At 54.8% G+C, this 23,897-nt stretch overlaps 7 protein-coding genes across 7 annotated transcripts; 3 read left to right on the forward strand and 4 right to left on the reverse strand.

Moving 5' to 3' along the window:
• Positions 1–58: 58 nt before the first annotated feature.
• Positions 59–2,162, reverse strand: PHYSODRAFT_522191 (hypothetical protein; the record flags this gene model as incomplete). Its single annotated transcript, XM_009536885.1, has 8 exons — positions 59–249; positions 316–817; positions 875–1,053; positions 1,117–1,357; positions 1,442–1,476; positions 1,554–1,764; positions 1,857–1,903; positions 1,985–2,162. 8 exons carry the CDS (start codon positions 2,160–2,162, stop codon positions 59–61), a joined length of 1,584 nt encoding a protein of 527 aa, XP_009535180.1.
• A 1,562-nt stretch (positions 2,163–3,724) lies between these two features.
• On the forward strand, positions 3,725–5,971 carry PHYSODRAFT_389466 (hypothetical protein; the record flags this gene model as incomplete). Its single annotated transcript, XM_009536886.1, has 1 exon — positions 3,725–5,971. A coding segment is annotated over one exon (2,247 nt), but the record flags the coding sequence as incomplete, so codon positions are not given.
• A 615-nt stretch (positions 5,972–6,586) lies between these two features.
• PHYSODRAFT_564545 (hypothetical protein) lies at positions 6,587–7,930 on the forward strand (the record flags this gene model as incomplete). Its single annotated transcript, XM_009536887.1, has 1 exon — positions 6,587–7,930. The coding sequence occupies one exon, from the start codon at positions 6,587–6,589 to the stop codon at positions 7,709–7,711; it is 1,125 nt and encodes a 374-aa protein (XP_009535182.1). The 3' UTR covers positions 7,712–7,930.
• Positions 7,931–8,082: 152 nt separating this feature from the next.
• PHYSODRAFT_418251 (hypothetical protein) lies at positions 8,083–8,997 on the reverse strand (the record flags this gene model as incomplete). Its single annotated transcript, XM_009536888.1, has 1 exon — positions 8,083–8,997. A coding segment is annotated over one exon (915 nt), but the record flags the coding sequence as incomplete, so codon positions are not given.
• A 147-nt stretch (positions 8,998–9,144) lies between these two features.
• Positions 9,145–9,378, reverse strand: PHYSODRAFT_522164 (hypothetical protein; the record flags this gene model as incomplete). Its single annotated transcript, XM_009536889.1, has 1 exon — positions 9,145–9,378. A coding segment is annotated over one exon (234 nt), but the record flags the coding sequence as incomplete, so codon positions are not given.
• Positions 9,379–10,737: 1,359 nt separating this feature from the next.
• Positions 10,738–10,923, reverse strand: PHYSODRAFT_437175 (hypothetical protein; the record flags this gene model as incomplete). Its single annotated transcript, XM_009536890.1, has 1 exon — positions 10,738–10,923. A coding segment is annotated over one exon (186 nt), but the record flags the coding sequence as incomplete, so codon positions are not given.
• Positions 10,924–23,152: 12,229 nt separating this feature from the next.
• Positions 23,153–23,515, forward strand: PHYSODRAFT_445425 (hypothetical protein; the record flags this gene model as incomplete). The annotated part of the gene is made up of 1 exon (XM_009536891.1): positions 23,153–23,515. A coding segment is annotated over one exon (363 nt), but the record flags the coding sequence as incomplete, so codon positions are not given.
• Between the last annotated feature and the right edge of the window lie 382 nt (positions 23,516–23,897).

Below are 23,897 nucleotides of genomic sequence, written 5' to 3' on the forward strand. Positions count from 1 at the left end.
AGTTCAAGTCAAATAAATTGAAATATCTACTTTCCGTTTTAGTTTGTGATTTTATACTCTATCTGGCAAGAAAAGCGTCTAGCGGGCCCTTCTTCCTCGGCTTCGCTGCACCCGCGCTCGCCATGGCCTCGCTACGCTGCGACTGACTGAGCCTCAGGGCGAAGTGGAAGTCGGCGTGCTCGGCTTGGGGCTCGCACACGAACCGCCGGCACTCGGCGCAAAAGTGGCCGTCCGCCGGCGCATTTTCTGCTTGGGCGGCGCAAGTTAAAGTTGCCTCAGTTGCAGGTGCAGGCGCGGGATCCGACCGAGCAGTACAGTTGTCCCCGTTATCAGTGCTACTGGAAGTGCCGTTGCTGCTGCTGCTGCTGCTTGGCGGGCCGAAGAAGGCCGATATCTTCTGCCGACTGCTCTTCCGAGTCGGCGACGCCGCTCCGTCCCGGCCTCGCTTGGCAGCGAACTGCTTGATGTCCTCCTCCATGCGCTGCTCGGCCGACGCCGCCTCGCCCGGAGCTCGCGTAAAGAAGCTGGAGATGGTGGTCACGGCCTGCGAGTCCAGGTCGTGGAAGTTCTTGGCGTGCATGCTCAGGGCCGCCAGCGGGAACACGCTGTCCAAGTGCAGCCGCATCACGTTCATCGCCGCCGCGTACAGCTCGTCCACCGTCGTGTCCTGCGCGATGCCCAACTTGCACGTGCGCGGCCTGTCCCCAGGTTTGGCACGAGTGAACTGGATCGTCAGCTGTGACGGGAAGCGCTTGTTCTCGACGCGCTCGTCCTCGCAGCGCATGACCATCTCCTCGCACAGCAGACGTACCCAGTACTCGAGCTGCTCCACGCGCGCCAGCGCCGCCCCGGAGCGCTGGTCGAACTGCTTGACGCAGCCGAGCATCTTCACCTGCACCTTCTTCTCCTCCACCGGTTCGTTCCCGTCGTCGCCCTGGCAGATTTGGTGGACGTACGCTGCAGTTTCCTGGCCCACGTGCTTGGTCAGCTCCGCCAGCCCGCAACGCTGTAGGAACGTGTGCGCGCTCAGCTTCTTGAACGCGTCTTTGGCTGCTTCACCTGTTGAGGCTCCCCCTTGGTCGGGCACTCCCAGCGGATCCAGGCTCACGTAAATACTCTCCAACTGCTTGCCGAGCTTACCGCCAAGCCCTCGGACCTTTCGCATCGGCAAGCTCTTCATGAGATCGGCGACGAACCGAGGCGCGACCACGACTTGCCCGTTGGGTTTGTTCAGTGGGGACGCCAACTTGGCGAGCAGCTTGTTGCCTGCAACGCCAGTAGAACAGGTGTAGCCGAGCTTGCTGTAGATCGCCTGGCGGATTTCTCGTGAAATCACGGCGCCGATGCAGAGGAGACGCTCGGCTTCCGTCAGCGGGAATGCCGAGACGCTGTCGCTTGTATCTCTCTCATTGTCTTCGTCCTTGCACGTGATGCCGAACACTTTCGTGTCGTGGTTGGCTGGATCCTGGCAGAAATCTGACGAAAGCACAGTCTACAGCAGCAGGCGAATCAGCTACAATCTTCCCATAGAAATACTAGCCAGCAAGACCCACTCACTGTCTGCGCCAGCCTCTGCGTGGCCATCTCGGTCACGTCCATGAACGCTTCGTCGATGCTCGCCTTCTCGATGATCGGTGCCATGGAGCCCAGGATGGCAAAGATCTCGCGGCTCGCGACGCGGTATCTCCTGAGGATGGCCTTCTGGTGCGTCCGGTCGAAGAGCTGCCCGGGCTTGCGGTTCTCCCCCAGCGTGTCGACATGCGGCTGCAAGCAGCGTGTTGTATGAGTTCTAGTCAGCCTCTTACCATTACCATCATCATGGTGCTTGCAGTAACTTCAACGTGTGGCGGACGCACCAAGTGAATCTGCGGGCACTTTTTCTTCGCGTCGTCCACAAAGTCTCCTGGCGCCAGCCGCATCGATCAACGCATCAGTCAGTGAGCAGCCACGGGGACGCAGAGCGCAGCGCAGCGCATCCTCTCACCTCGCTCCACGCCGAACTTGCGCGCATCGTAATTGACCGCCAGCAGACTCCCCCACTGCTGCACCGCCACAGGCTGCCCGTCCGGGATCTTGAGGCGCCGCTGCTCCACCTGCGCGTAGAAGCAGTCGAGGTCCAGGTGGATGATCACCCGCGTTGGCGTCGAGGCGGCGAGCTCCATCCGGTTGTGCGCAAATGGAATGTGTGGCACACTCCATATCGCCAGACGAGCCAATTTTTGAGTTCAGAAAGCGTCAATGGATGAGTACTTAATTAGGACGTAGTGGGTATTTACATGAAAACAATGTATCCATTCATATTGATAATGATCGACTTGGAATGGCTATTTAATCACGACAGGTACATTTGTAATGCGACGCTTCAGAAGCAGCTGTACCACTCTGAGTCCGTGTTGCCCTTGATGTTGCCCCCGTTGCACCGTGTATCCTTCTTGCACTTCAGGAAGCAGCTTCTCCCGCGCGTCCATCTTGGTGAAAGCAGACTCTGCAGAGAGTGCATTCACTTGGCATGGTGCGACTCTAAGCTGAGCTGACGGCGTTAATTTTGCTGCGCTTTAATCGCGGATGCTTTTGGTACGCTTGCTGTCCGAGGCACTCGGAGCACCGACGGTATCAACACCACACGGCAATGCCATCGGTGCGGCCATCCTTACGAATCTAAAATTTAGATTCTAAATGCCCCGACAGGAGTGCCGCGCGAGCATATTCCGAGTCGATGCAGCCTCGAACCGAGGTCCTCGGTCACCGAGTCGGTGCGGTTGCTGTAGGAGAGCCGGGTGTACAGTATCCGCTCGACCAGCAGGATGGCCTCGTTTTCGCTGGCGCCGACCTGATTCGTTCGTCTGCGGTGATGGAGGTCTGCCGGCCAGCGTCGTGAGTAACCCAGCGCGAGACCAGCCGCCCGCACCAAGACGCCGCTCATCGGGGCAGACGCCCGAGGTGATCACTATGTCGGCGGGGGATCCATGCATAGCCGCGCCCAGGCGCCGTCGCAGGCGCAGTATCCGCGCTGCGCCTCTGGTCGAGCTCTTGCTGATCGACGGTCTCTTTAATCCGCGCTTCTGGTCGCGGGTTCATGCAGCTCCGCGCCACTCTTTCGCTCGCTGCTCCCGCTGTCCGAGGTGTCCGCGGTGCAGTCTCAGCCTCATTTAGAAATCTACCGGCAGTCGAGCACGCGCAGCGCTAGCGTCCGACTGATTAGGGTTGGCTGCCTCCACTGGTTCTCCTCCCTTCCACACATCCCCACATCATGCGCGTCTCGGCCCTCGCGTCGCTGCTGCTGCCGCTGGGCGTGGCCCGCGCCGCCAGCTCCTCGGGCTCCACGACGTCCACGGCGACCACGACGACAACGGGCACGTCGTCCGTCTCCAGCTACGTGCCCTGGACGCTGGCCGACAACGCCACCAACCTGGCCGACATCAAGGCGCAGCTCACCATGTGCACGTACTCCAAGGTGGAGGAGTGCATCCAGGACCCGGCGCTGGTGCACGAGCTCGGCGCGCTCGTGCGCGCTCCTGGCCACTGCGTGGCCTTCGACTCGTCCTACGTCAACGTCACCACGGCCGGTGTCGCCATCCCCAACCGCTACTACCCGACGTCCGTGGAGGACGCGTACGACGCCGGCTTCTCCAACAAGTTCTCCGAGTGGTCGGACACCAACCGCGAGCAGTTCGAGGTGGACTGCCCGCTGCTCTACAACGAGACCATCGCCCAGGGCGACGACATGCTCTGCTGTACCGAGAACCAGTACACGGGGCTGTCCACGCAGGTGCGCATGATCCCCGGTCTGTGCTCGGCCTGCAAGGAGAACCTGCGCAACATCTTCTGTCAGATGACGTGCAGCCCCAACAACAGCATGTTCCTGGACGTCAACGAGGTGCGCATCATGCCCGGCGACGACGAGCACCCGGACGCCGTGTTCCCCGCCGTGGAGGAGGTCACGTACTACGTGGGCAGCGACTGGATCCGCGACATCTACGACTTCTGCGAGGCCGACAGCTCCTTCTCGCTGCTGTGCAACCCCAATCAGGACTGCCATGACGGCTACGGCCTCCTCGAGTACATGGGCAAGTACGCCTTCAACAGCATCGGGTCTCCGCTCCAGATTAACGTGACGACCATGGACAAGGTCCCCGAGATCAACCAAATGACCGAGTTCTGCCACTGCGACAACGTGAATGCCACCAACTGCATCCTGCCGCAGAACAGCAGGATGACGTCCTGCGTCGGCACCTGCGGCTCGCTGTGTGCCGTGAGCTCGAGCGACGACCGCACGTACACAGAGTCCTGCTACGGCGCCAGCAATGCGGTCGCCACGTCCTCCTCGGCCAGCGGAAGCGTCGGCTCCGGCTCGGACGACTCGACGTGGGCCGAGCTGAACGCGTACCTGGCCAGCAACATCCCGGTGACGGACTGGACGGGCCTCAACTACTTCCTCGTCATCTTCGGTGGAGCCGTCGCCCTGCTGCTCATTGTGGGCTTCATTGTCGCTGGCTGCCGCGAGCGGAGGGCCCGCATCCCCAACCCGCACACGGGCACGCCCCACATCGGCCCGTACACGCCTGAGGCTCACGGCGTGGCGCACGCGATGGAGACGAGCAACACGCGTCTGAGCTATCTGGACGAGCTCATGACGAACAAGCTGCGCACGTGGGCGGTATTCGTGTCGACGGGCAACCGGCCCAAGAAGATGATCCCGATGGTGCTGTGCGTTGTCGCTGTCTGCGTTGTCGGCCTGTACAACATTGATATCGAGACGGACCCGATCAAGCTGTGGGTGTCCTCGTCCAGTACCTCGTACCAGCAGCGCCAGCACTACGGCGAGATCTTCAACCCGTTCTACCGCTCCGAGCAGGTCATTATGGTGCCCAAGGACGGCGGCAACATCTACCGCTCGTCGATCATCAAGGAGGCCATCCGCGTGCAGACTGTGGCAGCCAACGTGACGTACACTTCGGACGACGGTGACGAGACGATTACTCTGGACGACATTTGCTGGAAGGCTACGGGCACGGGCTGCACCGTCAACTCGATCACGCAGTACTTCCAGAACAACATGGAGCACTTCGAGTTCTACGAGAAGTATGGGCTGGAGATGGAGCACTTTAGTAACTGCCTTTACTCTCCGACCACGTCGGACGTGGCGCTTTGCACCGAGTTGAAGAACGCTCTGGAGGATGGCGACTCGCTCCCGTCGAGCATGAGCGACTGCCCCTGCTTGTCAGCGTTTGGCTCGCCCATGAACCTGTACAACACCTACCTGGGTGGCTTCCCTGACGGCGCTGAAAGCAACTACACGTTGTTCCTCGACTCTGTGGCGTTTGTTTCCTCGTACCTGAACTACAACTACGCTGACGACGACAAGAACGAACCTGCCATCAAGTGGGAGCGCGAGTACATCAAGACGATGAAGGAGGAGGCTGCGTCCAACACGATCTTCGACGTCTACTTCTATGCCGAAATCTCCGTCAACGATGAGATCGACGCCGAGTCGAGCAACGGTATGGGCCCTGTGGCGCTCAGTTACTGTTTGATGATCATCTACATCTCGCTCGGTATCAACCGCATCAAGTTCAGCCGCGAGTTTTTCATCTCGTCCAAGATCGTGGCCGGTTTCTGCGGTGTCATGAGCATTGTGTGCGGTGTGGCGTCGACGATCGGTATCTACATGTGGGCTGGAGTCAAGCTCCAGCTTATTATCATGGAAGTGGTTCCCTTCCTGTCGCTGGCCATCGGTGTCGACAACATCTTCTTGATCATCCACGCTATGACGGAGAAGGAAGACCAGATGCGCCGTGAGCAGCCAAGTCTCTTCATCGGTCTGGAGCACAACCCCACGGCGATCGAGGAGATCACCACGACGATTCTGTCCGAGAGTCTGGCGTACATCGGCCCCAGTATCTTCATGGCCTCCGCTGCCGAGTCCGTGGCCTTCGCGTTCGGTTCCATTTCGCCGATGCCTGTCGTGCTGTGGTTCGCCGCCATGGCTTGCTGCGCTGTGGCGATCAACTTCTGCCTCCAGATGACCCTGTTCCTGTCTGTTCTTACGCTGGACAAGCGCCGCGAGCTGAGCGGCAAGTACGACATTATCTTCAAGCGCGCCTCGTACGTCAGGTCGCAGCCGCCTGCCGGTGGCCCGGAGACTCAGCAGACTGCCCAACCCCTTGTCTCTCTCGAGCCCAAGACCCCGGCGCCCGAAGATGCCCGCCGCTCTATCACGCCTGAGAACCGCACGCTGACGGACGTCCTCGACTACTGCGTGGATGTCTACGCGTCGATCCTGACGTACAAGATTGTGAAGCTCGTCGTGCTGCTGGTCTTCCTCTTCTGGACGTTGTGGTCGATCTACTCGATGGAATCGTTGGACCAGGGTCTGCCGCAGAAGGAGGCCATGCCTTCAGACTCGTACATGATTGAGTACTTCAACGCGCTGGATGTGTACCTCGCCACGGGTGTGCCTGTGTACTTCATCGTTGAAACTGGCTACGGTCGCAACCCGGACACGTGGTCGCTGAACGACGAGAGCGTCGAGACGCTCTTCTGCAAGTCGAAGGACATCTGTGGAACGTACTCAATCCCCAACATCATGAACGCGCTGGCCAACCACGGAGACAAGAATGTGACGCACATCAGCCCCGGCACGACCTACTCGTGGATGGATGACTTCTGGGGCTTCGTCAACCCTGACAGCGAGTGTTGCCGTGTGGATTCCGAGGGCGCCTACGTCCCGATCGAAACTGGCAACGACACGTACACGACTCTGCGCGCGGACGACGACACGTGCCTTGCTACGTCGGTGACGATTCCCCCCGTGCCTGAGGCCCAATACATGTCGCTCTTCAGTATGTTCGCGACGGCAAGTGCTGGTACGTCGTGCTCGTACGGTGGTGGTTCGATCTACCGTGGCCAGTTCAGTATCGACTCGGAGCCCATTCCGACCGTCAACGCCTCGACGCCTGCGGTGAAGATCAACAGCAGTGGCTACGGTGACGAGATCACGGCTTGGTCGTACATGGTGACGGGCACGTCGAACCCGACGCAGCAGCGCTACATCGACTCGTACAAGCAGAACCTTGCGGCGGCCGAGTGGATCAGCGAGAAGACTGGTGTGGACATCTGGGTGTACTCGCTGACGTACGTGTACTTCGAGCAGTACCTGACTGTGGTCGACGACGCCTACAAGCTCATCGGTCTGGCGCTGGCGGCTATCTTCGTGATCACGGCGCTGTACCTGGGCAACGTGTTCTACTCGCTGGTGATCGCGTTGACGGCGACCAACATCGTCGTGCTCGTGCTGGGTCTGATGCAGCCGCTGGACATCATGCTCAACGGTCTGTCCATTGTGAACCTGATCATCGCGGCCGGTATCGCCGTCGAGTTCTGCGGTCACTACGTCCGGTTCTTCGCGAAGGCTCGCGGTACGGGCGACGAGCGCGCTCGCGATGCTCTTCGCCAGGTCTTGACGTCGGTTGTGTTTGGCATCACCATCACGAAGGTCATCGGTCTGAGTGTGCTGACACTCGCGGACTCGCGCGTGTTCAAGAAGTACTACTTCCGTATGTACATGATCGTCGTGCTCTGCGGTGTGCTCAACGGCATGCTGCTGCTGCCCGTGCTGCTCAGCACCATCACAGACGTCAAGGACTTCTTCTTGCGTAGAGGATCACGGAAAACCGACCTGCCTTCGGCGCCTGTTACTCGGGTGGAGTAAGCCGACGTCCAAGCTGTGAGCAACTTCGTGTATCCTGCGTTGAAGCCAATCTGTACATATGAGGACGCCACCGATCCCGTAGCCAGCATCCAAGTCAAGCCCGGACGAGTGCGATGGAGCAATAGAGAAGTGTGCGCGTGACTACTTCGTACTACTAGTAGTAGTAAGTAGTACCCAGTCGTTAAGTAAATAAAATAGGGACCCCCTGTCTTCCTTCTTACTCTTTGTGCTTTGGACTCGGCTTGGTTGGCGACTTCAAGGCGGTGTTTGCCTTTGCTGTTGAGGTGAGCCTGCATGACCCTCTCAATGAGAGTATCACGCCAACGTTGTGAGAGGTTGAAAGGGCTTTTCACATGGAGTCTGGCAGCAGTAAGCTTAGCCAATTCAGGGAACTCTGCAGCCAGGGTATCAAACTCCCCAGCTAGGAAGGCAGCCGACAACTGGCCGATGGCTCGGAGCGCGTGGAAGTGGTCGATCTTGCCGGCGGACTTCAGTAGCCGGTTGAGCGTTGGTGAAAACACGGGGATGTCCGAGAAGTTGTTGTGCCGAGTGCCGCGGAGCCACGTAAGGCGCGACTGCTCGTGCGTACACCCCCTCGCATGGCGCTCAGTGCTCTCCGCATTGGGGCGCCAGTGGAGGAAGTGCTCCGACATCAAGTGGAGCGCAGGAACACGCGAGCCGAGGCCGTCGCGCACATCTGCATCCAGGGGCTCCATCCAGGCGTCGAGCAGTACCATCTTCTTGAACCGCGCGTCTTGGTGAGCAGCGCTGAGTGCCGTCGCCGCACCGAACGAGTGTCCAGCAACGCTCACGTTGGCGAGGTTGCAGTGGCCGAAGACGCTGCCCGATGCGGCGGCATCTTGCTTGATGGCGTCCAGAACTGCGCGCACTTCGCTCACACGCTGCTGCAGTTGTCCATTGCGGAAGCGGAAGCCTGCTCCGTCGACGTCGTCCCGAACCTCCGGCGTGATCTGCTGGTAGTAATCGATGCGGCCAGCCTCCGGGCTGCACACGCACGCGGAGCCGTCGCAGTGGTTGAGAACCACCACGACGTGTCCGTGGCTTGCGAGCTGCTGGTTCACGTACGAGTAGAGCTCGAGCGAGCTCGCGAGGCCGTGGCTGAAGATCAGGACAGGCCAGCCGTCCGCGGAGGACGGAGCTGAGGCTACCGGAGCATCTTGAAGCGCCGCCAGCTGCGCGTTGCTCATGTTGCTGAAGAGCCACGCCGGCATCTTGGCGAAGACGCCCAGTCCGGTCATGAGGTGGCGCCCGTGGTGCAGGTATGGGCAGGCATGCCGAAAATACGATATATATCTATTGTTTGCCGGACATAATAATAAATATTGCATTGCATCCGAGTAGCAGACTAAATAAATAACGCAAGACATAGTGTTGACAGTAAATTATTGCAATCATGTTACGACTGTACCTACTTACAGGCACTGCTCCACGGTCGCAACATCCCAGTACGAGCTGTTGATCTTGAGGAACAAGATCATCTCTAGCATCGTGGGGGAGAGGCGGTGGCGCTCATGGCGCAGCACAGCGCGCGCAATGCTGAAGAGCCTCTCAACCATGTTTGAGGTAGGAGGAATCGCATTAAGCAGCTCGTACGTGGCCGGCGCAGCAGCTACCTTGCGTCGCTTGAGCGCACGCACAGCGAACCCTTCCTTGTCCGCCGGCGTGCAGTCCACGCCTTCCACATGGGCCTGCGTGCGCTTGAACGGCTCCAGCGCAGCGACTTCGTCGTCCGTCAGCAGGGCCGCCTGGTCGTCCAGCACCTTGACGACCGCCTGCTCGAAGACGGCGGAGTGGACTATATCCGCGTCGGTGGCTATGCATAAATAAAAACATATAAAACGCAGTAGTTAAGTAGAAATACCATCAGACGCAGAGTGAGCGATGATCCTTACCGAGATACTTCGCGAACGAGGGGTGGCTCTTGAGGAGCTCGTCGAATAGGACATGAGCGTCCAGCAGCGTAAGGCCGTCGCCCTGCAGGTGCTTGGACACGGACTCGACGTCCCGGAGGCTTGCCAGCAAAGTCTCCAGCTTGCGGTGGGCCGAGCGTGACGGAAGGAAGTCCGGAGCTCCTCGTCGTCCGCCGAAATGAACGGACGGAGCCGAAAATAGCGCTTGAGCATTGAAAAGGTCGACGACCAGCGCGTGTCCTGTCTGAGGACAGCGGCCAATGGGGTCTTGGCACTAATTTCGAACAAAACCCAAAAACAAAGACCAATTTAGTACCAATACAAAAACCAAATAAAACAGCAAACAGAGTACTTACCGCAACTTGGCTGCTTGCTTTAAAGTCCGCAACTTACGCATAAGCTGCTGGACCTCTTCGAGGACGCTGCCGTGGGGCTCCAAGTAGTCTCGCACCGCCAAGTTCAGGCGGTGGCTGGCACAGCCGATTAGCGGCACACCGAGTAGGTTCGCCAGCCGCTTGTTTACTCCGCAGTTGTCACCAACCAGGAATAGACATCCGGAGATAGACTTACCAAAAAAGGGTAGGAACCTTTTAACCGCCGTCAGATGGCCGTCAGCGCTCAGCCGGTCGTCAGGTTCATCCATGACGGGCGCTAACGACAGCAGCGGGTACTGGAGGCCTGTCGCCGTCTCAAAGCAGCCATACACTGCCATGTAGTGCTCCGTGCCGTGGGTCCACCCATCAAGGACCAGACCAAAACGCTCGGGCGTGGCGTCGCCGATCATCGTCTCCACGGCCTTGGTCACGGCCTCCATGATGGCGGTCAGCGTCTCCACGGAGATGGGATTTAGCTTCGTGTATCTACATAGCATACGGCATTAGCACACATGTATATCACCAAAATAGATATGAAAATACGTACTGTCGCGTTTCCTTGGACTCGCAAAAAAGCCAGCGGTAGATTACCCGTGACGACCCAGCGCAGCCACGCGTAGCGGTTCGAGGCCTTCTGGGTGACCCACGGCAGTGGGGTCCCCGTCGCAGCGACACTAGCGTCGCGCATGTCGCTCTCGTAGTTGGGGTGCGCCGCCCGCACGTGCGACACCAAGTTGCTGTAGCCTGACTTGGGCGCGTGCTTGCGGCGCTTAGCGCAGGTCTTGCAGGCATAGTAGCCCGTCGTCTCTCCCTCCTCGTCCAGGCAGGGCTTGAAGTAGAAGGCAGCAATCTGCCTGGGCGAGAAGATAGGCCTCGGAGCGGGGCCAGCGAGGAGATTGTCGGTCATGGTGCTAACGTCGAGTCGTGATGCGCGTGCTGGGTGGTGCTTGTTTGAAAGTGAGGGCTAACGGCAAAGTTACGCTGGTAGAGCGCGATGTTTGACCACAACTAATGGTTGGAGCAGGATGAGCAGAAGTAAAATACCGAATTTTAGAACTCGGCTACATAAATTTCGGATAAAACAAACGGCGATGCCCTAAATAAAGTATTGAATCCGAAAATACTGTTATATTTTCGGGCAATATTATTTTTCGGGATGCCTGGGCCTACAGATTGAACATGTTAGCGCTATCGTCTCACTTAAAAATACTTACTGACGACACTGGACTGCTCGCATTCTTGCGTTGCCCCCTCTCCTTCTCTCGCTCTGGTGATCGCAATGTTTGGACCACTTCCCGTCTACGTTAACAAACCTGAGTTGCGGGTCTCAATGGAAAATAAGGAGATTTTCACTGTCATTCTGCCTATGTTCGTCTTGGTGATCGCTTCTTCTAAGCGCAAAGGCAGAGGGATGCGAGTTGGACGCGAGCGGATCTAGTGGGGCTCGCATGCTCAGCGTCTTTTGCTGAAAAACCGACATTGTTTACTACGCGCTAACTTGTATCAAGCGCCCAGTATGTAAAACAATCCTTGCATTTTTGCAAAGATCTATGGTGGTTTTTGAGTGCTATTGCTGTCGCGTGATTCGGTTCTCTAATCAGATAGTAAATCTGTCGAAGTTTTGGCTAATTTAGACTCCAAAGTCTTATTTATTTCGACTGATCTCCTAATTAGATTCCCATATCTATTTTAGACTAGGAATTATCAGGGCGATAAGCAAGTAGGTCCATGTGCTTTATCCGATTCGCAACAGATTTGTTTGTAAATAAGGCGGAATGCAGCGGAGCTGCCGTAGCTTTAGCGTCAGAGGAAGACATAACAGACTCACAGCTTAAGATAGCCCGTTCTAATACCAGAACGTACGAGTCCGTTCACTTTACGGACTCCAAGAGTCAACCCTTATTGTGGGTTTCAAATATTTTACCGCCCGATTTGACGTGTTATCTCGGAGTCCGATTTATATAACGTATAATACCGAATAGTATGCCCTAAAGTATTATTGTCGCTTTCAAGGATTTTGCGCACTCTATCCGACTTATAACTCGCCTTCGCGGTGTCACAAATCGTTGTGCATTGCGGATAAATCGTTGCTCAAAGCGCGAATTAGCTGTCATGGCCACAAGTTACCTCGTCAAATTGCTGGTGTAAGCCATAGAAACGGGGAGATTTGTTGGCCGCTGTGTCCAAGAAACGCTGAAGTACTTGACGCTTCTAGACTAGAGATATTTCCATAGTACGGTTCATAGCGCAGGCCTCCCCTGTTGCTGCATACAAATGCTGCTTTGAAAAGCTAGCTAGCACGCAACTTGCAGCTTAGCGAGTTGCGAAAACGAATGGCGGATGGTTCAACCGCCATTCGTTGTTTTCCATCGATAGCTCGTTGCGCTTTCTGGAAATTGGCAGGCAGGATTCTGCTAACATGCAAGTCACTCATTGGCTAAATGATGCTGCTTTCAGCCAATAGGAATCCTAAATGTGTATGGACCACCCGTCGTGGTGGTCGTAAATGTATGTAGCCATTGGTGTACCTTACACCAAGGTCGAGGAAGTGTTCAAACCTCTAACAGACATCGCATCTGTTAGAGTAACAAGTGACTGTAGCCACTTGTGCGTGTATCCTACATCATTACTAGGCCTTTTTATCGGGACCGCGCAAAACACAGACAAAATTTCCAGACTATGTAAAATGCAATCATTGATTGCAAACCAAAGTGTGCATAATCTTCGCTATTCTACCCAGCGATATGCAAACGGTCCTGCCTAGCGTTACATCGGCATTCCTCAAAGCGACTCAGTAAGCGGTCCAGCGTCTTCAAGCAGTTCTCAAACGTGTCTCCACCGAAACAAATTGCCGTCGACAAAGGACCTGCGGTCGAAGACCGGCACCAGCGTCGATTCGTCGGGTTCGTTAGTCGAAAACATGTCCGCCTCAGGACTGTTGACAAGTTGAAGTACTGGGTCAGTTGCAATTGAGTCTTCGTGTGCCGCATCAAAGTTAGTGTGGGGCGTTTTGCTGTTAGTGAAATTTACTAGACACTAACTCACTGTTAGCTGTACGTTTGCTGACTGTTAGTTGACGAGTTAGTAGCAAGAGAATAATCATGATATATATTAACCTTAACCCCCCCGCACTCGCGGGGTTTTTCGGGTCCTGGCTGCGGCCAATATACTACTTGTTAAAGCTGTATACAACTTGTTAAGGAGATGCGTATTTGGTTTAAGTATTGCCTGCTATAATTACGATGTTCTTTCCTGAACAGCTCGAAAGTTGGTGATTGTTGTTGCACTGCCATGCACATACATGTTGTCAAATCCACCTACGGTGGCCCTTGCCCAGCCGACAGGGGGTATATCCTACATCATTACTAGGCCTTTTTATCGGGACCGCGCAAAACACAGACAAAATTTCCAGACTATGTAAAATGCAATCATTGATTGCAAACCAAAGTGTGCATAATCTTCGCTATTCTACCCAGCGATATGCAAACGGTCCTGCCTAGCTCACAGCCACCTTGTCCGATGACGGAGCCAGCGCTGTCACATCGTCCTGACGCTCACCCTCTTCCTCGTCGCGGACTGTGTCATCTTCATAGTTGCTTTCTTCTCCTGGTCTACCTACCAGCGGTGAGCCATGTTCCGCTTCACGCACCAGTTCCTACGAATGTCTAGTTACGGAATGTTCTTCTCTGTATCGTTGGCAAGCTGAAGCACCACATCAACCTGTCAGACGTAACTGCGGACTGTAACGAATGTTCGCTATCGAACGCACCACCGCGCGGTTACAGCACATTGAGGAAGCTCTGAGCATTATTTTCTACAGCGCAGACGATGAGAGCAACTAACCATGTGAGCGCAATTCTTTCCAAGTGCGCTTACCCACAGCTCGGCAACGCGTTCATCTCCAGAGTATACCATGTTGTATATACAACGGAAGTGATGGTAAACACGAAGTACAATAAGTGATGTTTGACTTAGCGAAAAAAAATGCAAGTATCAACAACTGAGCAGAGTCCTGGTATGTTCATACAGTGTACAATATACAATAAGAAGACTGTGTGGATAATGCCTCATGAATGTATAGACTGTGTGATTGAAATGTTTTCGTGTGATTATGTAGAGCCCGACACCTATTTGGCACCGCTGACGCTACTCGCTAGCACCGACCCGAGAATGGTGCCCTGGGGCGAGCACAGGCGACCATGGCCTTCCCTCCAGCCTTCTTACGCCCTTTCGCATACAGGTAGCAGCGTCCACCGACAGGTGGTCAGCTTGCTCAACGCTTCTCCGGTTCGTGTGCCTGCCAACCTCATCTGTTGACCCGAGGTTCAGCCAGTAGTGCCTGGAACGCTTCAAGCTTGGCCCACAGCGACAACGGCACGGCGAAGAGCACGGATAGAGCACCACAAGACCCCGGGTCTAGTATCCAGTATCCGGTCCGGCGCTGACGAAGCTAGCTATATGTATTGTGGCTTTCATCCGTTTTGGCAAATCGGGTGGTCCAAGATCCGATATATCGGGCCCGATTTGCTGGAGGGCTCCGATTTAGCAGGAAGGGCTGAGGGAAGCAAACTATATCTGGCCCGATTTGCGTCTGGGGGCTGCGCCAGCCGCAGCCTGCGAGTTGCGAAGCAGGGGCCAGAAATGCCGCTTTTCACCGGCAAAAGGAACCGTCTCGAAAACATGTATGGGGCCCTCTCAGATAGGCGTGGCACGGAGTTGTAGCGGCCGTGGATGTTCACACAGGTGATTTAGATGGCCATAGTGCTATGAATTGGCTATATACAGTGTACTATTGTCCCCAATGTCTTGCAGTTCTAATGCGTCATGAGAGGTGGGGAGGTATGCCCAACTTGGAATGCCTCCCCTTTGAGCCTTATGCTACTAACTCAGGTCAGATATAGCTAAATTGGACTAACCGATCATGTGGGAGCTCCATTTTATATAAATCGGACTCCGAGATAACACGTCAAATAGGGAGGCAAAATAGTTGAAAACCACAATACACCATAAGTCACTTCATAACATGATGATATCATACATGCGGCACGGAATGCACGTACCAATGTTCCACGCCACCTCTCAACGCTCAGCGCGTCTAAACACGTCGTGCGTCTGTCCCCACTTGAGTAAGCCTGGCAGCAATGCTTTGCCAGCGCCGGAGATGTAGTAGTAGTCTTCCTCATGCACCCCGCGGCGGAAGACAGATGCTGGAAGTGGCGTGGAAGTTGATGTTGCATGCACAGAGGCTCTGAAAAAAAACCCGCCACCAGTTAGTTACCAACAGTATTTGTGTGGTGCTCTAGAGCAAACACACCGGCATCACACGGCTGCACTATTACCTTCAGTCGTACATGTCCCCCTATAGGTCTCGCGTCACGCCGACGGCTCCCCTTTTTACCCACGGACTCATAGTTGATAACCCCGCCAGAAATCGTATCTGCGTATATGTACACCACAACACACACCATAACATGTTGTATATCGTACATGTGGCAGAGTAATGTACCTACCAATGTTCAGCCCGGACACCCAAGCTTTCAGCGAGCTGTTAGCCTTCTTGCGTGACCACCGGGTGGCTCTTGTCCAGCGGAGAGGTAAGAGCAGGAAAATCATGCTGACCGGGCGACGGGCACTAGCGCTGCGATGCCTCGAGTCTGTCGCTCTATCAGCTCGGCTTCACCTATAACGTTTCTCAGTCAGTCACCTGCCAGACATACGCGGCGCTTACGGCAAGCCCCCCCCCTGTCGGCACGCACCTGTTGTTATCTTTCCAGACGCACTTGGAACGCTTGTCTTTTCGCTACGAGCCTCGCGGCGTCGACGTTTGCTCTCAGTTTCTTTTTCTCGACTGAACGGAGGGGGGCGTTTTGCCGCCACTAATTTGCAGTCTGGTCGCAAATCGCAGCAATCAATCAGCGCCTCCCGCTGGGGTTGGCTTTGTAATTTTTGGTAGTTTTCTGCTAATATTTTCACCTACACATGTGCACACCATGCATAATTCGGCGAGATGTACTTTTTCATACCATGTAGTCATATACAACGTATGAGTGCGGGGGGGGGGGGGGGGTTAAGGCTGATTGCAGTTAATGTCTTTCTTACCTACTGAAGAGATCTAAACACTCTGCGTCTGCGTCCTTGAGACCCGTCTTCTAGCGAAATATATTCGGGCTAGGGCGAATTCAGCTCTGCGTCTTAAAACTCGTCGATCATCTCGATCGGGGTGTGACGGGCCAGGTTCCAGGTCGGTCTTTCCCACCTTACCCATTTTATCAGGTACAGTCACTGCATATCAACAGTCTTACGTGCGTAGATGCTTTCAACAACAAATACAGCACCGCCATCGCTGCTAATAGAGGATCTCGCCACACTATCAGTTCTGTCCGCACGAGTTGGTCCTAAAAATAAAACACAACATAACGGATGGGACTATCCGTTCTAGTCAAGTAACTACGGCTCTGGCGCTGCACTGGCATCTAGAGTAGACTCGGCAGCATCTAATGCGACAGTATTGTGAATTCCGGTCAAAATTTTCAAATCGCGGCGGTTTGGAGACCCCGCTCCAATCGCCAATTACAAAATTCAAGTCATTTGCCCAATCTCCGGGCCCAAACCATATGGTCCAAGTGCCCGCATGTCAAGGCCAATTCGTACTTAAACGGTAGCCTATAACCAATGGGTGCCTGCCACAAGGGTCATAAGGACCTAACATATTTACCGCAGATATGCGGGTGGATATGTCGACATATAGCCTAGTTGCACCCGCCACAACATGCTTATAGACAACAACTCCGTCCGATTACAAATGCCCAAGTACCACCTCTATTCGCCCTACAGCGTCACTTTGCTCCGGACATTCCTATGGCTAGATCTTTCTGCAGTTTATCTCATCATGCTCATTTACGATTCAGCGCTCTTCTACCCACGCTGCCGCGGTGATGGAGCTCCAGAATGATACGTGTGACGCTCTGTGTGTGCTGTGCGAGGCCTACGTGAGCTACAACAAGGACCTGGGCGCTGATCGACGCGTGATTCACAAGCGGCTGGTGGAAGAAGATATATGACAGCCTGTCATTCTTCACAAGAATGATGGTCGACATATTCAATACAAAGTCGTAGTAAGTCGTTAGGATGGGTACACGGCATAACCGCCAGTTTATCGAGACGATTTTCCGGTCTCACGAGATTTATGTTAGCTTATGCTGAGTATATCTGCTGCATTTACTCCGGATCCTTATGACCCTTTTGGCAGGCACCCAATCCTAGTGGCCCCGGAGATTGGCCGGAGATTTGGCTCGGGCGGTTCAACAAACCGCCCATGGAAATTTTGAACAGAACACACAATACCGTTGACTTGGGACAATGTGGGCCACAATATCGAATCAAAAGCGTCTTATCTCTTAAAATATAGAAAACCAGAAGGATCGGAGCGGCGTAGATAAAGTTTGAAGTGTAAAAATCTTTAGTAATTTCCATTTTTGTGCAAAAATTAGTGATGCTCGTTCGGCAAATGCATGTTAGCAAAATTTACTAGACACTAACTAACTGTTATTTACACGTACAGCTGACTCTACAGTTAGTGTATAGGGAGTGCGCTAATCAATCTGACTCTACAGTTAGTGTATAGGGAGTACGCTAATCAAACTTCGTTCGTGTCGACTGCGGTTGTCCTGGCACTTGTAGTGCTTGCTCGGTCGCACTTCGACGTGAGTTGTCGGCTCGTGCTTCGGCTTCCTTCATTCGTTCCGCAAAGGCTCGCCAGCCAACCTTAGGTTGCACGAAGCCCCAGAGGGCATTGTCGAGTGTGCGCTGATAAATCATCGGCGCATTTTTGAGCCCGAAGGGCATTCGAAGCCATTCGAAGTCAAACGAATGCCGAAATTTTGCGCGCACGAAGTGTCATCATCACTGCCCAGAAGCCACTTGCAGCATCAAGAGAACAAACCAGAGATACGCCTCCAGATCCGTGAGCAAATCGTCGACAAGTGGCATCGAGTACTCGAGAATCATCGTCACTGCGTTGACAAGCTTGTAATCGATACAAAGCCTGATGTCAATGCCGTTTTTCTTAAGCACAATGACTATGGGCGATGCCCACGGGCTGTCGGAGAACGCCACAAGTCCGGCTTTGAGCAACCCCTTCAATAGCTCATAGAGCTTCTTGAGCAGTAGGAGCGGGATGCGGCGCGCTTGTTGCTTGATTGGCGCGTGGCCGCCGACATCGATGTCGCACACCACCCCGTAGGCTGGCGGAGGCAGGGCATTTCCGCTCGAAATCATGATTTTCGCGTGATTCTTGAGCACGTTGATCAAGTTGTCTTGCCGCTCGGCCGACAATTCGGGATTTTTGACGTTCAACGCTGAGTAGTCGAGCTTGGTCTCCGAAAGCTCCGTCAAGTCGGGCAAAATTGCCAACTCGTGGGCGTAGCCTTCAAGTTCAAGGTCGGCTGCCACATGCACGAACGAGTTGTCGTCACCCCTGTTGTCAGCCTCGTCGCCTTCTGTAGTCAGGACCCGCATCACCGAGATAAATGTATGCTCGAGAATGTCCAATGGATCTGCCTCGCTCGGTGACTCGGGTACTCCAGTTGGGGTTGACGGTGTCGGGGCTGCTGTCGCCACCGATTCGTCGGGCACTTCTTCTTCAGGGTCTTCATCGCTAGTATGTGGCTGGTTCATCGCTGTCCGACTCGGGTTCTTACCGTTAGGCCCGGAAACTTCGGTAGTCACCATAGTCTCCTCTTGAACTGCTGCAGACGCCACCGTATCGGATTTTGGGGACTCTGTAGCTGGATCCGTACCAACTGGCACGCCGTCAGCCACGCTGGCCAGGTCGTCGCAGCGAGTAGCACGGTTCGACCTGTTCGCCGGCGGTCGCAGTATGTGTTTGGGCACCGGGTAGCTTGGGCGCTCCACTGCAGACGGCTGGCTGGCCAGCCACTGGTGGTAAAGTTCGCATTCTCGCTTGAAGAGCGTGTCATCACGTACCGCCTCGTACGTTAGGACCTGCCATTCGGTGTATTTCCTCGAGCTGAGCCAAACGTAGCCTGGGGTTCTTGGTAGCGCACCAACGGGGACCCAAGTCACAATTGGCAGATGAGTCCGGCTGATCACCAAGTCGTCGGTGATGTGGTGTAGTGCCCCGCGAAGAAGTGGGCACGCCGGGCGCTGGAGGAAAAAGGCGCCGAGATGGATGTCGGCAGACGCGAGTGATGGACCTCGACGCGGCTGATGAAACGCGACGCGGATTGATGGGCGCGACGCAGGGCCGAGCTCGACGGGAACGTCGGCGCGGGTGATGGGCCGTGAGACACGGTGCCAGAATCCAGTGCGACGCGTAATCATCCGACGGGTCAACCAGCGCGCCCGTTTCCCCAAAACCCGTCAACCCTAAACCCAGTCGAGAAATCCCGTCGAGAAATCCCGTCGAGAAACCCCGTTGAGGAACCCCGTCGAGCCCAAGTCGTGATTACGTTACGCAAATCAGGTTGAAGAACGGCAGTGCAAGCACGAAAGACGCAGGGATAGGCGTAGGGTGGTAGGCTTAGCAAGCAGTAGTACGGAGTAGCCAGCAGCAAGGACATATGATAGGGTAAGGACTCAGTCCCGAAATTTCTCTGAACCACAATGACCTCCCGTCTTCTCCGAGGTTCCAGGGGAACCACCAAGCGCCGGCAAGTAGAGCCGCCTCGATATCGCGCCCCCCCCCCGTCGTTTGCTGGTTCGGGTGCCCATCCCCCACAGAACCGTGCTGGAACAAAGGCACGTTAAACGTATACCGTATAGGTGGGCGCCCGATAACACGCTGCCTAGGCGAAGGGCCGCACTGGCCTGATAACCGCCGTGCACAAGACCCCCCGTGTAGGCCCGATAACGCTACACAAGCCCCAGGAAACGCCGGCCCGATAACGCCGCACGCCCAAGGCTCGACGCTTTACGACAAGGAACAAGCGTCAACACAAGAACCCCCAACTCCGAAGCCTGCGAAGACTTGGGCCTGTATTTCGAAGATACGCTACTCCAACCACCGGGAATAATTTGCTCGGCGCGACCGCTATCCAGTCGCGCCGAGTTTGTGCGAGATCGCATTCGCGAGATTTCTGCGATGGCGCTACTCCACAAGCTTACGGTCGCTAACGGAGACTCGTCCAGGATTTTGGGTGTCGGAACCGTTCTCCAACGTGTTACCTTACCCAACGGTGATGAACGTGAGATCGTGATCGAAGACGCGCTGGACGTGCTGGGCATGAACAAGAATTTGCTTTCGGTGCCGCAGATCAACAAGTCGGGCCGGTTCCAAGTGGTGTTCGACGGCACCAGGATGCACATTGCGCTGAAAAAGTCGAAGCAAATTGTTGCCGTCACCGACCTTAACGATGGACTCTACTGGCTCCGAACGTCAGCGCGAACTCTGTGTCTTCGGTGTCGGTAAATGGTGTCGACTAACACGCGCGCATGGGACATGCCCCACATGATGTTCTGCGAAAAATGGTGTCAACGAAGATGATCACTGACGCGAGTCTGCCTGAAACGTCGAAGAATTCCGGGGTGTGCGGCGGCTGTCAACAAGGAAAAATGGTATGGTATTGACATGCAACCTACCGTTCGGTACGCGCACCAAACCAACGGCACTGCAGAACGCGCAAACCATACTATCGTGACCATCGGACGCAGCATGCTTCATCATGCTGGATTGGACAAGTGCTTCTGGGCCGAGGTGGCGATGGCTGCGATTTACATCAAGAACCGATTGCCGTCCCCGAAGGTCGCTGGAAAAACTCCGTTCGAGGTCGTGTACAAATCGAAGCCAAGTGTCAAGCACATGCGGATTTTCGGGTGCACAGCGTACGTCTTGACGCCGAAAGAAAAGCGACGCAAATGGGACCCGAAAGCTCGTGAAGGAATTTTCATGGGCTATGAAGAGCGGTCGAAGGCCTATCGGGTGTAGGACATCGAGGCGGGGAAGATTGGGATATCTCGCGATGTCACTTTCGACGAGACCCGTTTTGGCCCTGCAGTTTACTCGGACGATGAAGTCGACGATACGGTGGAGTACTTTGATGATCTGGACCTTAGCGATGCCGTCCCCGAAATCAAACAGGCTGGAAAACGCAAACTTCGTACCGACCCTGAAGTGCGCGAAAAGGTTCGACGTCCCCGGCGTGGTGCGGGTCTGGATGAAGCAAGTGCACCGGACGACACTGCGCAATCGGACCGTGAATCAGCTCACAGCGGCGATGAAGACTCAGCACCATCGATGTTTTGGCGTGCGAGTGCAAATGCGGTTGAAGCGACGGATGCCGCAGAACCAGCTACGTTTCAGGATGCGGTCAATGGTCCCGACCAAGTCCACTGGCGAAAGGCAATTCGCGCGGAGTTGAAGTCGATGCGTCTTCGCGGGGTGTTTCGCGCGGCAAAATTGCCCACTGGTCAACGTGCTGTTGGAACGAAATGGGTCTTCAAAATTAAACGCAACGCCGATGGTTCTGTCGAAAAATACAAGGCTCGCTTGGTCGCGAAGGGCTTCGGGCAGAAAGATGGCATCGACTACACGGAAACGTTTTCGCCCGTTGTGAAGTACGTCACGCTACGAATGGTAATCGCTATCGCGTTCTTCCTTGGATGGCCGCTGGATCAGCTCGACGTGGTGACTGCGTTCCTGTATGGACTTGTGAAGGAGAAGGTATTTTGTTCGGTACCTGAAGGTGTTGAGCTAGATGATGACTTCGACTGCATCGAGTTGCTGAAGGCAATTTACGGGCTCAAGCAGGCTTCGCGAGTATGGAACGAGAATTTCGACGAGTATGTTCGCTCCATCGGATTTCAAGTTTCGGCCAATGATCCGTGCCTTTACATCAAGGTTGCCGACGGACAATGGGTGCTACTGCTGGTTTATGTGGACGGCGTGCTGGTGACCGGAAGCTCCACCGACATGGTTGCCGACGTCAAGCGCCATCTAAAGTCGCGGTTTGAGATGACCGACAGTGGCAAGTGCAAATATATTCTCGGCATCGAAGTGGTCGAACACGCGGACAGCAGTGTGACTTTGTGCCAGCGACGCTACATCGACGATATTTTGAAGCGTTTTGGTATGGACAAGTGCAAGCCAGCTGCAAGTCCAGTCGACCTAAGTACCAAGTTGGTTGCGAGTGATGCCTCGGCAAAATTGGACGCACCTTTTCGTGAAGCAGTCGGCGCACTCATGCACTTGATGACTTCGACTCGCCCGGATATCGCCTTCGCTGTCGGCTACGTTTCGCGCTTCATGGAAAACCCGCAAGTTGAGCACTGGACTGCGGTCAAGCGTATTTTTCGCTACCTTCAAGGCACCACGTCGCACGGAATTCGTTTTTCGCCCGGAAAGGATGTTGGATTCTGCGGCTACCCTGATGCGGACTGGGCCGGTGACGTCAGTGATCGCAAGTCTTCTTCGGGATACCTCTTTCAAGCCATCGGGGGACCGATTTCGTGGGGTTCCAAAAAGCAGTCAAGTGTGTCGCTGTCTACGAGTGAAGCTGAGTACATTGCTCTAAGCCTGGCTATTCAAGAAGGAAAGTGGGTGCACCGACTTCTGTGCGAGATTTTGGTGGCATCCGGCGTGGCGACTCCGGGTTTGAAGATCTTCGAGGACAATCAGTCGTGCTTCAAGATGACCAAGAATCCGGTGAATCATGGCCGCGCGAAGCACATCGACATCAAGTACCATCACATCCGCGATGAAGTCAAGCGCGGTGAAGTGATCGTCGAGTACCGTGAAACTGCGACCATGTTGGCGGACATCTTGACCAAGGCTCTCTCTGGACCTCGCCACAAGGAACTTACCGCCGCACTTGGGGTTCACGAGTGTTCGGATTGAGGGGGCGTGTTGCAGGTAACCGGTTTTACTGGTTAAGCCCAATCCGACGACACGTGATTACTCCGCAATTACTCTGTGATTATTCTATGATTAGGGTAACTTGATTAGACGAGCTGGATGATTGGATGACCATGATTGGATGAGCAGATTGATTAGATGAACGGCAGCATTAACCTTTCAAAATTAAGTCTCACTTCCAAACATTCCATCTTCTTAACAAGTGTTCAACAACTTCACGGCCAAGTCCGCTCGACCTTTTTCAGAGTCTTGCTCAATGACTCCATGCCAAGCACTCACCAAGAGCGACACCCCATGCTCTCGCAATGCTCTTAAAACCGAATACTGTGCTCAGCACGACAAGGATGCTAAGATTAGAATGTACCGCAAGGAGCTATCAAAGATGCACGAGCGCGTTCGTCGATATTTGGAGATCACTAACGAACTCAACGATAAGCTCTCGATCATCCAAAAAGTTGATTTCTACAAGTCTGAATTGATGAAGAACGGAGGCCATGATAGACCATACAGAGGAATCATAGATAGCTCGTTCTACAAGGCCGAGATTGAAGATTTATTTGGCATGAACGCTTCTGCTGCTCATGATGAGTATGATAGACTGCTTGCGTTACGGAATCAATTGGTCCATCTGATGGAAGGTATGGATCTTGGACACGAAGCTCGGACGAAGCGGAGGGAGGGACGTCGCAGACGGCGGGACCGGAGCGAAGGCACTTGAGGGGTAGAATGAAGATTCGAAAGTGATTGAATTGTTGGAGCTTACACCCTACTGTTATAGACACGCGACCCTGCGTCCTATCACCTAGTGCATCTAATCAACCATCACTCACCGGTGTTCATCCAATCATCCTACTCGTCTAATCATCGGTGGCGTAAACAACTTACCGTAATCACCATAATCAACGTGGGTTCGGATTGGACCGGTTCGGGTTAACCGGTTAATGGGTACAACTGGTACACAGTACCCAAGACCAGCAACCCTCAATACGCCCCCTCAATGCGAAGTCCCA

This window comes from Phytophthora sojae (assembly GCF_000149755.1).
Source record: "Phytophthora sojae unplaced genomic scaffold PHYSOscaffold_9, whole genome shotgun sequence".
NCBI lineage: Eukaryota > Oomycota > Peronosporomycetes > Peronosporales > Peronosporaceae > Phytophthora > Phytophthora sojae.